The following is a 15938-nucleotide window of genomic DNA, read 5'->3' on the forward strand; positions in this document are numbered from 1 at the left end:
AGTGAAGCCATGGGGTCTTGGACTTTGGTGGGAGACTTTTATTATTGATTCAATCTCCTTCCTCATTATTGGTCTGTTCAGATTTTCTATTTCTTCATGATTTAGTCTTGGTAGGTTGTATGTGTCTAGGAACTCATTCATTTCTTCTAGACTATCCAATTTGTTGGCGTGTAATTGTTTATCGTAGTTTCTTGTGATCCTTTGTATTTCTGTGATAACAGTTGTAATGTCTCCTATTTCATTTCTGATTTGAGTCTTTTTCTCCTAGTCTAGCTAAGGGTAGGTCAATTTTGTTTATCTGTTCAAGGAACTAACTCTTAGTTTCGTTTATTATTTTTCTATCATTTTTCTAGTCTCTTTATTTATGCTCTGATCTTTGTTTCCTTCCTTCTGCTAACTTTAGGTTGTTCTTTTTCTAGTTCCTTGAAGTATGTTAGATTATTTGAGAGCTTTCTTTCTTTTTAGTGTAGGCATTTACCACTATAAATTTCCCTCTTAGAACTGTTTTTGTTACATCCTGTAAATTTTTGTATGTTGTGTTTCCATTTTCATTTGTCTCAAAGGTTTTTTTTAATTTCCTTTTTGATTTATTCTGTGACACATTGACTTGTTCCGAAGCATTTTGTCTAATTCCCACATATTTGTGTATTTTTCAAGATTCTTTCTGTTACTGATTTATAGTTTCATGCCATTGTGATCTGAAAAGATGCTTGATATGATTTCAATTTCCTTAAATTTGTTAAGACTTGTTTTTTTAGCCTAACAATGTGATCTATCCTGGAGAATGGTCCATGTGTGCATAGCAAGAATGTGTATTCTGTTGCTGTTGGATTGAATATTCTGTATATGTCTGTTAGGTCCATTTGGTGTAAAGTATAATTCAAGTCTAATGTTTCCTAATTGATTTTCTGTCTAGGTTATCTGTCCATTGTTGAAAGAGGGGTAATGAGATCCCAAAGAGGAGACTTTTTCTTTTTTCTCTTCCCCATTTTCCTTCCCATCCTCCTAATTTAGTTTTATCAGTTCTGTGAGATTCATTTTCAATGTTGACATTATTATGACTGCTTAACTACGGTATTATTCACATCTGAGCCATGTAGTGTTCAATGATTTTATTTCCTTTCCTGTAAAACTTTGTTTTATCTCATTTTGTTATTTCATCATTTTCCCAGTTTTTGATAGTAACATCTCCAAACTTTCCAACAGAAGTGTACATCTCTCATTACATTCAAACACATCGGGTTATCTAAACCTTTATTATCTTTTTTGAGATATCCACACTGGAGTTCTCTGTCCTATTTTTGGAAATGCTTATTTTCTAGTCCTTCTGAGTGTCTGTCTTCCTGCGATTTCCCCTTCATCCTTATCCTGTAATTTCTCTTTGCTTTTCTCTTGTGTTGAATCTCCTATTTCCAAGATTGCTCCCTTCCACCCCCAGAGTTTAAAAAAAAAAAATTCTTTATTTTGGTTTCACATATCTTCAGTAGCTTTTCTGAGAAAGGGTGGCAACATTTTTGAATCTTTTTTTTTTCCTAAAAACACCTTGTTTTACTCTTTCATTTGATAGCTTGCAATAGAAATAAAGGTTGGAAATAACTTCCCCTCTAATCTAGAGCTTCATTGTTTTCCGAATCCTAGTTTTTCTTTTGAGAAGTATATTGTGTTCTTATTTGTGTTCTTTTGTGTATAAACTGTTTTTCTTCTGTGAAAGCTTTAGGATCTTCTCTTTATCCCCTGACTTCAGAAACTTTATTGTTATGTCCAGGGATGATCTTTTTTGCTTTCATTGTTGTGGCTGCTTCATGGGCCCTTTCAGTCTCAATATGGATACTCACGTTCTACAGTGCTAGAATTTTTTTATATTGTCATAATCATCATCATCATCATCATTATCATTTCTTTCCCTCTGCTTTCTTCATTTCACTTCGGGCTTCCTGTTGGTTAGATGTTGGCTTTCCTAGATTAATAATCTAATTTTCTTATTTTTTCTTCCCAATATTGTTGACTATTCTGTGAGCTCCTCATCTCTGTTATTTCTTCTGCTTTTTTGTTTTACTTAACTGTTAAATTTAAATACAGTAAAATTGGCCTGTTTTCTTATATAGTTCTATAATTTTGACAAACGCGTAATCATGTAACCACTACCACAGTCGAGATGCAGAACAGTTCCAGTGCCCCCATTTATCCTTTCTCTTTGTAGTCAGCCCTTCAACCCTAACTACTGGCAAAAACTAATCTGTTTTCCTTTCCTGTAGTTTGGCCTTTTTCAATGTCATATAAATGCAGGCATACAGTGTGTAGCCTTTTGACTCATGTCTTTTTTTGCTTTGCATGTTACCTTTGAGATACGTGTTCTTTTATGTATCAATATTTCATTATTTTCTATTCCTAGGAAGTATTCTATTGTTTGAATGTACCACAGTTTTTGTCCATTCACCAGCTGAAAAATGTTTAGATTGTTTCCAGTTTTGAGAGCTCATGATTATGGATAAAGCTACTATAAACATTCACATAGAGGTTTTGGCGTTACCATTTCTCTTATGTAGTTACCTAGAAGTGGGATTGCTTGATCATATGGTAATTCTGTTCAATTTTATAAGAAACTGTTAAACTATTTTCCACAGTGGTTGTACTATTTTACATTCCCACTAGCAACGTATGAGAGTTCCAGTTCTATATCCTTTTCAACACTTGGTATTGTCAGTTAAAAAAATTATTTTAGTTAGTATGCAGTGGTATCTCATTAAAGACACACAAATGGCCAATAAGCAGATGAAAAGATGCTCAATATCATTAGCCACTGGGGAAATGCAAATCAAAACCACAGTGAGATACCACTTCACACCCACCAGGTTTACTATAATCAAAAGATGGAAAATAACAAGTGTTGATAAGAATCTAGAGAAAATGGAACCCTCATACACTATTGGTAAGAATGTAAAATGGTGCAGTTGCTCTGAAAAACAGTTCCTAACATTAGGTTAAATAGAGTTACCATATGATCCAGTAACTCCACTCCTAGGTATATACCTAAGATAATTGAAAACATAAGTCCAAACAAAAACTTGCATGTGAATATTTATGGAAATATTATTCATAATAGCCCAAAAGTGGAAACAACCCAAATTTCTATCAACTAATGAATGGATAAACAAATTTTGGTTTATGCAGGGGATTGAACTATGTAGTGACGCACCATGCTCCAACATGGGTGGACTTTGAAAACCTTATGCTAAGTAAAAGAAGCGAGTGACACAAGACCACATACTTTATGATCCCATTTGTTTGAAATGTTCAGAATATGGAAATCTATAGATTCAGGAAGTAGATTAGTGGTTGTCTGGGGTTGGTGGGGATAGAGGGATTAGAGGTTGACAGCTACAGGATGCAGAGTTTTATTTTGGGATAAAGAGAATGTTCTAAAGTTGATTATGGTGATGGATGCACAACTCGATACAACAAACCATTGAATTGTATACTTTAAGTGGGTGAATTATATGGTATGTGACATATCTGAAAGCTGTTAAATTTACCAGTTTTAAGAGTACAATTTAATTTTTAGTGAATATACAGAATTGTGCACATATCACCACAAAATAGTTTTAGAAGACTTTTATTATTCCAGAAAGATTCTTTGTGCTTATTTGTAGTCAATGCCTATTTCCACTCCAGCCCCGGGCAACCACTTCATCTGCTTTCTGTCTCTAGATTTACCCTTTTGGCATATTTCATATAAATGGAATCATATTCCTTTTGAAATCATACAGTTTTTGCTTCCATCTTCTTAGGACCAGTTTCTCCAATCCTTGTTAATGCTTGTTACTGTCTGTATTGTTTATTACAGCTATCCTGGTAGGTATGTAATGATGTCTTATTGTGGTTCTAATTTTCATTTTCCTAAAGATCAATGATTTTGAATATCTTTTTATGTGCTCATTAGCCATTCTTATATCTTTGGTGAAATGTGTATTCAAATCTTTTGTCTATTTAAGAAATTGGATTTTTTTTATTGTTGACTTTTCAGAGTTCTTTATATATTTTGGTACAAAGTTTTTCTGGTTAGATATGTGATGTAAAAATATTTTATTCCAGTCTATGGCTTGTATTTTCATTCTCCTAACAATGTCATTTGCAGAGCAAAAGTTTTTAATTTTGATAAAATCGAGTTAATTTTTTTTTCTATTATGTATCTGAGAACTCACTGCCTAACCCAGGATCTTAAAGATTTTCTCCTATGTTTTATTTTTTAAAATTTTGAAGTTTTATTTTACATTTATACCACTTTGAGTTAATTATAGTACAAGGTGTGAGGTATAGGTTGAGGATCCTTTTTTTTGCATGTGGATGGTCAATTGTTCTGGTACCACTTGATGAAAATGCTATCTTTTTTCTATTCAACTGATTTTGCACCTTTGTCAAAAATCAATGGACCATATTTGTGTGGATCTACTTCTGTGTGCTTCCCTGTGTGTTAACTTTTCTCTTGCTCTGTCTCCTTTTGTCTTCCTGTCCCTACTTGTGTTTTTTTTTCAGTTTTCTATTACTTTTCTGATTCTCTCCCTCCTTCTCCTGATTTTCCCTTCCCCCATTCCCTTCCTCAAAATGAAGCATTTAGATTGCATTGTTTTATATATCGTACTTATTTTTAGTTTAAAAAGCAGATGTGAAGCATTTGTGTTTTTCTTTACAAGTACAATATGCTGGAAACAAATTAACTTTTAAATTATAATCCCTTTTTTTTTTTTTTGAGACGGAGTCTCGCTCTGTTGCCCAGGCTGGAGTGCAGTGGTGTGATCTCGGCTCATGCCATTCTCCTGCCTCAGCCTCCCAAGTAGCTGGGACTACAGGCGCCCACCACCACGCCCAGCTAATTTTTTGTATTTTTAGTAGAGATGGGGTTTCACCGTGTTAGGCAGGATAGTCTCGATCTCCTGACCTTGTGATCTGCCCGCCTTGGCCTCCCAAAGGGCTGGGATCACAGGCGTGAGCCATTGTGCCTGACCAAATTATAACCCTTAATTAATTTTTCTCAGTGAATTAGTGACCTTAACGAAAGATGGCAATCTCTCTTCCCAAACAGTGTGTTTCAGAACTTCTGCAAAAGGCATCACTTCTCCAGTGTTACAGTTTCTTTAAAAAAGAAATTAGTGGCTGGACATGGTGGCTCATGCCTGTAATTCCAGCACATTGTGAAGCTGAGGTGGGAGGATAGCTTTAACCCAGGAGCTCGAGACCAGCTGGGCAATGTGGCAAGACCCCATCTCTACAGAAAATAGAAAAATTAGCTGGGTGTGGTGGTGGCATGCACCTGTGGTCTTAGCTACTTGGGAGGCTGAGGCAGGAGGATTGTTTGAGCCCAGGAGGTTGAGGCTGCAGTCAGCCGTGTTCACACCACTGCACTTGCACTTCAGCCTGGGTGACAGAGTGAGACACTTTAAAAAAATAAAAAGAAATTAAGGTAATTTCAAATTGGCATGCAAAGGAAGTCAAGATTTATTCCTTTTTTACCATGTCAAACATTATTTCATTCCCAAATTATAAAATATTGCTGCTTTTCCTAGAGGGAGCAGTCATGATTACTACTGGATCCACAGATACAAAAAAAAAAAAAAAAAAAAGGAAAAAACAATTTTGAAAGCAGCTTAATGTTGTGCCTTCTCTAAAGCCAGCTTTTGACCTATTTATTTTTAATACTTAAAAAATGTAAGAAAGGAATTGGATTTTTGCATTTAAATAAAAATAAAAGACACTAGATAGTATAGATAATAGGAACAAATAAAACAAGTAATTGGGCCTGCCTTTGGCACTTAGTATTTTCTTTGGTTTTCTCAGAATCCAGAGTAATGTGTCTGGAAAAGTACACTAGTAAAACATTGAAACACATCTCTCATTGTCCAACTCATCTCATACTCTACCATACCATTTCAAATGTAGTCTATCCGTTTGTGGATATTTTCATGCTGCTTCCATTTAAATTTTTATTTCCATTTTTAAAGAAACACACTTTTTTGCATTTTTCTTTTTTATTGGTGCCATATAGTAGTTTGGAGGCATTAGTCAAGAATTGTATAAGGTTTCCCTAGCATGGCTAATAAGATTTAGTTTCTGTGATCCTGGCAGAGATTATTATCTAGAATTAAATGAGAAGATTACTTCAACCCTATATCTGAAATATCCAGGTAATAGCCTTGGCACTTAGCTTGAACTGTGCCCTCTGCCGCTATAGATCAAGGGAAGTTTCTTCTCCTTTTTTGTGTGTATTAAAAAGGTATTAATGCAAATGCTTACTGGTTAACTAGGTTCATGAAGATTCTCTCCCTCCATGTTTCCCTGAAACTATGAAAGGAGCAGGGAATCTGGGGAGAGACTGTAGTTGAAAATTCAGCTAGAGATCTTAAAGCAATTCTTAAAGCAATGTAATGTGGACCAGGCTGCATCCTACACACCTGAGCCTTATTGTAGTCCCTTTTCAGCCTCGTGCAGCAGTTGCCCTGAGTTAAGCTGCAAGGTCAGTTTCCTTCTAGACCCAAAGCTCAGCTGCTTATGCATACTTTTCTCAACCTTGGTCTGATTGGGTTAGATTGGGTTAATTCCACTCTTTCCCAAGGAGGTAACTCTAAGTACTTTCTCCCTCCCTCCCATGTCTCCTGCTCAGTCTGAGTTCCCTATTCCTAGGAGGATTGGCTCTTCCTCTTCTTTTCACAGGGTCCTGACTTGTCCTGGGCAAGCCAAGTCCATTGCTTCTGCTCCTGGGAAGTGCCAAGATTCTGCAGCGCTGACTTCAACTGCCTTTTCAGGCCTAGACTTTGGGCTGCTTTCCGGATACCTGCATAAGCAAGCCCTTGTTACTGCTACCCATCCTACCTGCACCCTGCTTTTTCCCTCTTGCCACGCTTTTTTTCCTCTTCCTCTTACCCCCACCCTGTACAAAATGCATAAAGGATGGAAAAACTACTGCAGCCAGAAGCCTTTGAATGAGGCATCAATGGATGAATATTTGGGCAGCTTAGGGCTGTTTCGAAAGCTGACTGCCAAGGATGCCTCTTGCCTCTTTCGGGCCATTTCGGAGCAGGTAAAAGGAAAACATATCTTCCCTGTACTGAGTTTTCAGAGTTTGAGACATGGGATGGTCCTGTAGTTTGCCAGAAGAAACAAAAAAATTCCCCTGCTTTCTAGTGAAAACATCAGGCCTGTCAAGGTCCTAGAGAGAAGCTGCCTGCTCTTATTAGCTTGGTGCATGCCTTTGCTGAATAGTCTATATTGCTGAACCTTTGCTATCTTTTCTGTTTTTTTAAATGCCAGTTTGTAACGTAGGAGGGGTAAGATAAGGAGGCTAAAGACAACTTTGAAATATATCTTGATCCTTTGTAAGCATCCCCTGCTTCCTCTAATTTTAATGCCTAAGAAAAAAATTATAGGCTGTGCACATAAGGAGTAGAAAAGGGGATGGGGCATGACAGTCATCCTTCCCCCATTTCGTTGAAGATGATATTAAAAAAACTTTTAGTAAGATGATTTAATTTCCCAATTTCCTACATATGTTCTGAATAAGGAAGCCTTAAGTGTCCAGTTCATAGTCTTGATTTAGAAGTGCCTATTTTAAATGACTACTGACAGTGGGCTGGTCTTTCTCTTCTTTTTAGTTGTTTTGCAGCCAGGTCCATCATTTGGAAATCAGGAAGGCTTGTGTCTCATATATGAGGGAAAATCAACAAACTTTTGAGTCTGTAAGTAGAATACATACCCAGGGGAGAACTGGTAGAGTGTGTAGCAGGTGGAAAAATAATTGTGAGCACCTACCAAAATTAAACTATATCATGCTGTCTCCTCAATAGCAAATATATAATTCCCAACTGGCTCCCTTCCCAGTAGCTAACATGCTTCTTGACCCTCTGCTAGAATTAGGTTGTTTAGGACTCTAATTAAAAATCAAGAATAATCTACATTTTCCCACTACTTACCTCGTCCTACGCCAAGAACTCCAGACCCTAAAAAGTTATGTTTTGATTGCTGTTTTATATTATCCATACAGTTTTATTGAACAATTAATAACAGTTCATGAAAGGTTTGGCTCTGTTAATATTTTGCAATACATATTTTAAAATACGTAAAAATGGGAACCCCCTCTATTTTCTTGCTTAATCCTGTGTACAATAATCTTCAGCCAGTCAATTTGAGGAATCTTGTAAAACTTAATTGTAAGGGAACAAATGAGTCTAAGTATCTAGTCTTTCCATGTCACAAATTGTATAATTAGAGCTCTGCCACTAATGATTAACTTTAGGTAAAACAACTTACAGAAGACATATTTGTACACCTTCATGTATTTGAATTCTTGTTAATGAAATTGGAGGCTTCCTTTTCTTTTTTTTTTTTTTAAACACTTCTGGCCCTTGCAGTGCTATTTGTTTCTTCTGTTTATTGTGGGTATTCGCCTGCTGTTCGAGTTTTACTCCTAATTTTCTCAACTGGTTTCAGTGAATTTTAAAACTATGTGAAGACTTCTTGACTTAAAAGCTTGTTACCTTGAAGTTCATTGTAGTCTTCTCTACACCTGGGGAAAGGATTATTAGTAACATTACTTCAAATGCAAGGCCATAGTGTAAAGCAGTGCGTCTCAAGTATTTCTGTGCATACAAATCACCTGGAGATCTTGTTAAAATACAGGTTTTCATTCAGTAGGTCTGAGTTGGGGCCCGAGATTTCTTTTTTTTTTTTCTTACCTTGAGACAGGGTCTTCTCTGTTGCCCAGGCTGGAGTGCAGTGGCAGGATCACGGCTCGCTGCAGCCTCTGCCTACCAGGCTGAAGCAATCCTCCCACCTCAGCCTCCAAAGTAACTTGGGACTACAGGCACACGCCACCTCACTGGGCTAAGTTTTTTGTGTTTTTAGTAGAGATGGGGTTTCGCCATGTTGCCCAGACTGGTCTCAGACTCCTGGGCTCAAGTGATCTGCCTGCCTTGGCCTCCCAAAGTGCTGGGACTACAAGTGTGAGCCACTGCGTGCAGTGGAGATTTCTGCATTTTTAACAAACTGAAGTAATGCTTGCTATTGGTTTGTGGACAACATTTTGAGTAACAAAGATGTGTGTAAAATTTTAAAACTATGTAAATCAATCTCAATTCAATACTGAGTGATAGAAACCAGACCCCATGCAAAGTTTATACTGTTTGATTTCCCTTATATAAAACTCTAGAAAAAATACAAGCCAATTTGTAGTGACAGAAAGCAGATCAGTGGTTATATGTCAGTTATAGAGGGGCACAGTGATATATTCACCATCTCAATTGTGATGATGATTTCATGGGTGTATACATAAGTGAAAATTTGTACTATTTAAATTGTGCAGTTTATTGTATGTCATTTATTTATTTTTTGAGATGGAGTCTTGCTCTTTCACCCAGGCTGGAGTGCAGTGGCACGATCTCGGCTCACTGTAAGCTCCGCCTCCTGGGTTCATGCCATTCTCCTGCCTCAGCCTCCCAAGTAGCTGGGACTACAGGTGCCCGCCACCATGTCCGGCTAATTTTTTTGTATTTTTAGTAGAGATGGAGTTTCACCATGTTCGCCAGGATGGTCTCGATCTCCTGACCTCATGATCTGCCTGCCTCGGCCTCCCAAAGTGCTGGGATTACAGGCGTGAGCCACAACACCCAGCCTGTATGTCATTTATATCTCAAAACTTTTTAAAAGGAAAATTTAAATGATTTTTTAAAAGTCTAGTGATATGTATCCATGGAACTAGAAATAAATCTATTACAGTCCCTGAGTTTAATTTCATTTTTATTGAGGCATATTTTACATTCAATAAAACTCATCATTTTAAGTTTACCATTTTTAGTTTTGGAGATGATATGCAATCATGGAACTACCACTGCAGTCAAGATATAGAATGTTTCCATCACCCCTAAAAAGTTCGCTTGTCCCATGGTCTTTTTAGAAACTAATGAAATTCTCTTTAAAGTTCCTCAGTTTAATTTTGTAAACGCATGTTTTGTCAAATTTGAAATCCTTAGAAATACTGGTCTTGCTTGATTTATGAAAATTGTCATTACTTAAATTGGCATTTCAAATGAAACTCGAAAGCATACCATTTGATGAAATGCACTGGTATGTGGATATGCCAGGACCAATTCCTAAGATACTTTTATACTCCAGCTTTTCTCCACTCATGACTTTTGTGTATGTGCAAATCTTCTTGAGGTGCTATGCAAAGTAGATACTTACACCATAATTGTTGAGCTGAGCAAAAAACGCATTGCAGGATAATGTAGAATATAATCAGATTTCAGTAGTGCTGTGTATTTGGTTAAGTCGAGTTTGTTTTATTTTTGAAGTATGTGGAGGGATCTTTTGAGAAATACCTGGAACGGTTGGGAGATCCCAAGGTAAGATCAAATATGGGGGTTTAATCTTTTCAGAGTTATTTGGAATAGTAATGTAAATTTATTCATTCAACTGTATTATTTTAGCCAGACCCCAAATATTTTATTTAGTAGCCAGCTGTGTTGAATCCAATAGTTCTCACATAAGTTTAGAGGCTGGCAATTGACCTATTGTTTTGTGTTGAATATTGATAATTGCGTGTTAATCCCATCAACCATAGACTAGCAAAAGAGTATACACTACTTGGAAACAGGACAAGCTTAAGCCTTTTCACTTTAACGGGGGAGGAGGGTGGTAATGAATTTTACCAAGAGGTCATTATTTTGTTATTAAACAATTCCCCTGATTTGTAGTTGTCTTCCTCTTATGTGGGAGTAAAATTCATAAATTCATACTTTATTTAGAAATAATTTTTATGTGATAAAGTTAATTCCATAGTTCTGGACTTAAAAAAGCACATTTACTAAATCCCTACTGCCTTTTTATTATACTAGTTCCATTTTTATTGTGTTTTTAAAATCTCTCCTATTAACTGTCCTTATTACTTAATGGCCAAGTAGGGCTTTAGATCCTTTTTCAGGATAAGTTTATGTTAATAAGTAGCTATCACAGTATTCCAAGCCTTAAAACAGGTTATAGTGTGTTCTACAAATTCTTCATCTAAAACAGTGCTAAGCAGCTAAAAATTTGTTGTACTTGAAAAAACTACCTCCTAGCTACAGAATGTTTTTTAAAACTCAATACACTATTTATGTTTAGGAAAGTGCTGGCCAGCTGGAAATAAGAGCTCTTTCTCTAATTTATAAGTAAGTTATATCCTCTTTTCTTTGAGAGTGGGTATGTGCATGCATGTGTGTATAAGATCTCAACGGTCTCTTCAGGATTGGGGAAATTTGAGATTTGATGTATTGATACCTAGAATGAAGAAAGCTAAGAAAAAGTGTTAAAATATTTTAAATGGTTGAAAAGTCAAAAGAAGAATGTTTCATGGGATGGAAAAATTATATAAAATTCAAATTTCAGTGTCTGTAAAGCTTTGTTGGAACACAGTTATGCTCATTCACTTACGCATTGTCTGTGGCTGCTTTCATGCTACCAAAGCAAAGTTGAATAAACCATATAGTCTGCAAAAGCTGAAATGCCTATTTTCTAGCCTTTTGCCAAAAAAATTGCCAACCTCTGCTTTAAATAAAGGAGAGCACCATCCCCCAACTCACAGACATACATACAATTGATAATTGGTTGTCTTTACCCCTTCTCCTCCCAAATTAAGATACATAAAAAAAAATCCATAGGACTTTAGGGGCAATTAGCTGTCTACCTTGAATTAACATCATTTAGCCCTTTTGGGTTATTTTAAAGCCAAACATTAAACCGGATATTTATATTACTTTATATGAATAATGTAGGCAACTTAAAAGCACAAATAGTTGTTCCTATAACTATCTCTTACATATGCCAAATTATGTCTTCCCACTTACCTTTGTTTTCCCCATATAGTCGGGATTTCATTCTTTATCGCTTTCCTGGAAAACCTCCAACTTATGTCACAGATAATGGCTATGAAGACAAGGTAAGAAGATGAGTGAATGTTGACTTATATAAAAGAAGTTGAATGATGCTTCTGGCTTGCCTGGATATTAAATCATTTTTAACCTAATTAATGAAAAGCATAGTCTGAATGACAGGTTTCTCTGTTACTAGCATTTTCCTCTCTAGTCAGTTAATCTCAGTGTTGTTAGCCCTCTAAACAGACCTGATCGTCGTTTCTCTGTGATAGGAAAAAAGCCACCCCAAACCCTAATTGGCTTCTCAATGACTAAAAAGGATAAGGTTCAAACTTTGAAGCTAGGCATTCAGCATCCTGAAAGGTCCCAAACCAGCTTCATTTTCTTCCATCCTTATTATGCCATGCTTCCAGGTATTCTGCTTTTCATACTTTGTGTCTTTGTATTTGAAACTTTCCCAATGCCCCTGGAGTCATTTTCTCACTTTGTGCTCCCTTAGCAGCTCCCAAGTAATTGTAGTGTTTATTATATTGTGTTTGTTTTCATATGTATTTCTTTCATTATCTGAAAGTTTCTTGAGGGAAGTGACAGTGTCTACTACTGCCTGGTAAAGTACTTGATTGTTAGTTGAGAATACTCAGCAGATAAATTGTTTGTCAGCATACAGCTTCTCCAAAAAGTTTATAAAAGAAAAGCCCTTTATCCTGATTATTTTATTAGTGAAATATAGACTACACAATGTTTGAGTTCTATATGTCTTATTTCACAACATGGAACACAATTTAGACACAATTCTAATGATGGCATGACAAGACTAGAGACCAGGAGAACTGTTAGGATGCTGTTATGATAATCGAGGGGGAATACCTGAACTAAGGAGAAGTAGCATTAGGAATAGAGAAGACTGAATAGGAGATAACTTAGAAGATAAGTATGAACGGGGTACGTTAATTATCTCTTTTCTGAGCTTTGGGGACACCAAAATGAATACAGTGAAATCCTTGCCCTCCAAGAGCTTAAGGGACAATGAAGACAGACCTGCAAAGGGTTAATTACAGCAAAGTGGTAAGTTTTATAATAAAAAAAATTGTGCTAAAAGCATAAGGGAAAAAGCCCTTCTTTCTGCTTGAGGGAGTTTAGAAAGCTTCATGGTGGTAGTGACATTTAAGTGGAGTATAAAAGAGTCCATCAAATATGAAGAGCAGTCTATTCAGAGGAAACACTATATACAGAGGCATAGAAGCAAGAGACCCTTTGGGAGTTAAGTAGTTGGATGTGAGGAGGATGATGCTGGAAAGATAGTCTAGAGTTACATAGTAAGAGGTAGAGCAGGCCATGCCAAATAATTTGTCTTTTCATTGTACAGAATAGTCATTTGAAACTTTTTCCCAACATTTTATTATGATGTTCAAACATACAGAAAAGTTAAAAGAATTTTACAGTGAGCATCCATATACCTACCCACCACCTAGAGTCTGCTGTTAACATCTTAGTATTCTTATCACATATCTGTTCCTCGATCCATTCATCTGTCCATCTTTCTTTTTTGATATATTTTAAAGTAAATTTCAGACACCAGAAAACTTGACCCTAAATGCTAATGGAAAGTTTTTAGGCAAAGGTGTGACATAATCTGAATTGTTTGAGGAAGAGGAGTGTTAACTTTTGTATCTAAGCAGTTGTACATAGCATTGCTTGAGATGAAATTTGGATCTTTACCAGGGATCTTTAAACTCCCAGTTCAGTTTTTCCTCAACATTGTATTCTGAAATTTTTCATACAGAGAGAAGTATGAAGACTCATGCAGTAAACATTCATGTACCCACCACTTAGTTCCTACGATTACACAGTTCCATTTATACATGTCTTGTGTATCTTACAGAGAGATTATTTAGCTAATTTAGGGGGAACATTACCCATTGGGAACCATGAGAATACAAAAATTTCAGACCTTTTGAGTGTGTACAACCTACAAATATCCATACATGTATACAGAGCTAATACTTACCAGCACTTGGGTATTTTCATGTACAGGATAGTGCATATATATGTCTGATTTGGGAATTTATGAAGTGGGAGTGTGTGTTTATATTGAAAAGCCAGGTGCTTTTATTTTGTGATGCTTTGCTTTGCCTAAAACTTTGTTGCTTTATCTCAGTTCACACTCCTAAGATTGGCATCAGGATTGAATTTTTAAAAATGAGGCTGGGTGTGGTGGCTAATACCTGTAATCCCAGCACTTTGGGAGGTCGAGGTGGGTGGATCACTTGAGGTCAGGAGTTTGAGACCAGCCCGGCCAATATGGTGAAACCCCGTGTCTATTAAAAATACCCAAATTAGCTGGGCGTGGTGGCGCATGCCTGTAATCCCAGCTACTCGGGAGGCTGAGGCAGAAGAATCACTTGAGTCCAGGAGGCGGAGGTTGCAGTGAGCCAAGATTGCGCCACTGCACTCCAGCCTGGGCGACAGAGCAAGACTCCATCTCAAAAATAAATAAATAAAAATGATTGTATTATAGGCAGTGAACATTATTAATAAGCCTTCTAAAAATATTTTAGAACAAACTTTCATAGAAATAAATGTCTAATATTCACTTTGGCATCTTTCATCTTGTGTGTTGACTTAATTCTGCATTCTACATAGTTATCTTCAGTTTCTTAAGTGTATTCAGCTGAAATCGAGCCATCTTCACTCAGCTCATTTGCTGTATCTAGATAGAAGTACATACTTACATTAAAAAGAAAATAAAATTAAGTCTTGAAATGTAGAGTAAGAAAGTCCCCACTCATCCTCTTCAATTTTATGCCCTTCAAAGTAACAAGTATTGGTTCTCATGCACTTCAAAGTAACAAACTATTAAGTATTGGTGAGTATCTTTCGGTATCATTTTCTTTGTGTTTGTCTTTTAAATGTAAATGGGCTCATATTTAACATTGTTACTTGTTCTTTTTAAATATCCTTCTTAGTAATATAGATCTACCCCATTTTTTCACTAGTTTACTGCCATTAATTACATCCCATCTGCCCACTCCCAACCACCCACAAGTATGTATGAATTACTTTCATGTTGGGAAAGCCATCATGCCTTGTTTTGCCTCTTCCAGTCAAAATGGAAATTCTTGCCACTTGAATAGAGAAATTATATAGTTGTCTGTCTTCTTTCTATAAGAACTGCTTATTCATCACTCTGGTTAACTGGATTCCTTTATTCCTTAACAACTGCCTCTAAGTTATTAATATTTCTTAGAGTTCCCAGTTCTTGTAGCCCAAAGTACAAAGGATTTCTCTGCTCAAAATCTGCTCACTGTTCTTATGGGTTAATAAACTCTTAAATGCAAATACCCCTTGTGGTGGGAGAAACTTATAACTTAAACTTTACTGTGAGTTACTTAAGCTTGACACTTGACTTCAGTACTTTGAAATGGATTATTACTGAAATAGAATTGTGATTTCCAAAAAGACAAGTGAAGAATAATAGACCTGGGATCAAATAACTGGATTATTGGGAGAAGTTAGCCCAGGGAAGAGTAGGAAGACAGAGAAAAAGAATGCTTAGGATAATTTTTTTTTCTGCCAAGGAGGCTTGGTGGCAACATCTTTCCACAGATTGCAGAATCATTTTGAGTAACTCAGGTTGCTGATACCTTCAAAATGGAAGAACCTTAATCACTAGGGATTATATCCCTTATATAAGACAGTTTTTTTTGTTTTTTTTTTAAGAGATGGGGATCTCACTATGTTGCCTAGGCTGGAGTGTGGTGGCTATTCACAGGTGAGATCATAGCACACTATAGCTTCAAACCCCTGGGCTCAAGTGACCCTCCTGCTGTAGTAGCTGAGACTATAGGCACACACCATCCCACCTGGCGAAGACAGATTTTTTCAACAAAAATTCAGAAAGGTTTTGGAACAGTTATATAAACAAATTTCATCACATGCAACATTTTGACTGAAAAAATTTTGCTTAACAAGCATGGCCTTTGAATTGTTTTGGGAAAAAAAAACCTCTAGGGATTCAGGGAATCAGCTCAGACGTTAAACTGT

At 36.4% G+C, this 15938-nt stretch overlaps 1 protein-coding gene across 10 annotated transcripts in view; it reads left to right on the forward strand.

The window, feature by feature from the left end:
* Positions 1-15938, forward strand: part of ALG13 (ALG13 UDP-N-acetylglucosaminyltransferase subunit) — a 79226-nt gene that overhangs the window by 20381 nt on the left and 42907 nt on the right. For 9 of the 10 annotated variants that reach the window (XM_034950698.3, XM_034950685.3, XM_008975555.7 and 6 more), the window contains 5 exons: positions 6706-7072; positions 7644-7727; positions 10338-10388; positions 11146-11192; positions 11887-11959. In XM_034950698.3, coding sequence (XP_034806589.1) covers positions 6706-7072; positions 7644-7727; positions 10338-10388; positions 11146-11192; positions 11887-11959 — 622 coding nt within the window. The remainder of the gene's footprint in view (positions 1-6705; positions 7073-7643; positions 7728-10337; positions 10389-11145; positions 11193-11886; positions 11960-15938) is intronic. The other variant, XM_034950687.3, reaches the window with a different exon arrangement.

This window comes from Pan paniscus, chromosome X, assembly GCF_029289425.2.
Source record: "Pan paniscus chromosome X, NHGRI_mPanPan1-v2.0_pri, whole genome shotgun sequence".
NCBI classification, from domain to species: domain Eukaryota; kingdom Metazoa; phylum Chordata; class Mammalia; order Primates; family Hominidae; genus Pan; species Pan paniscus.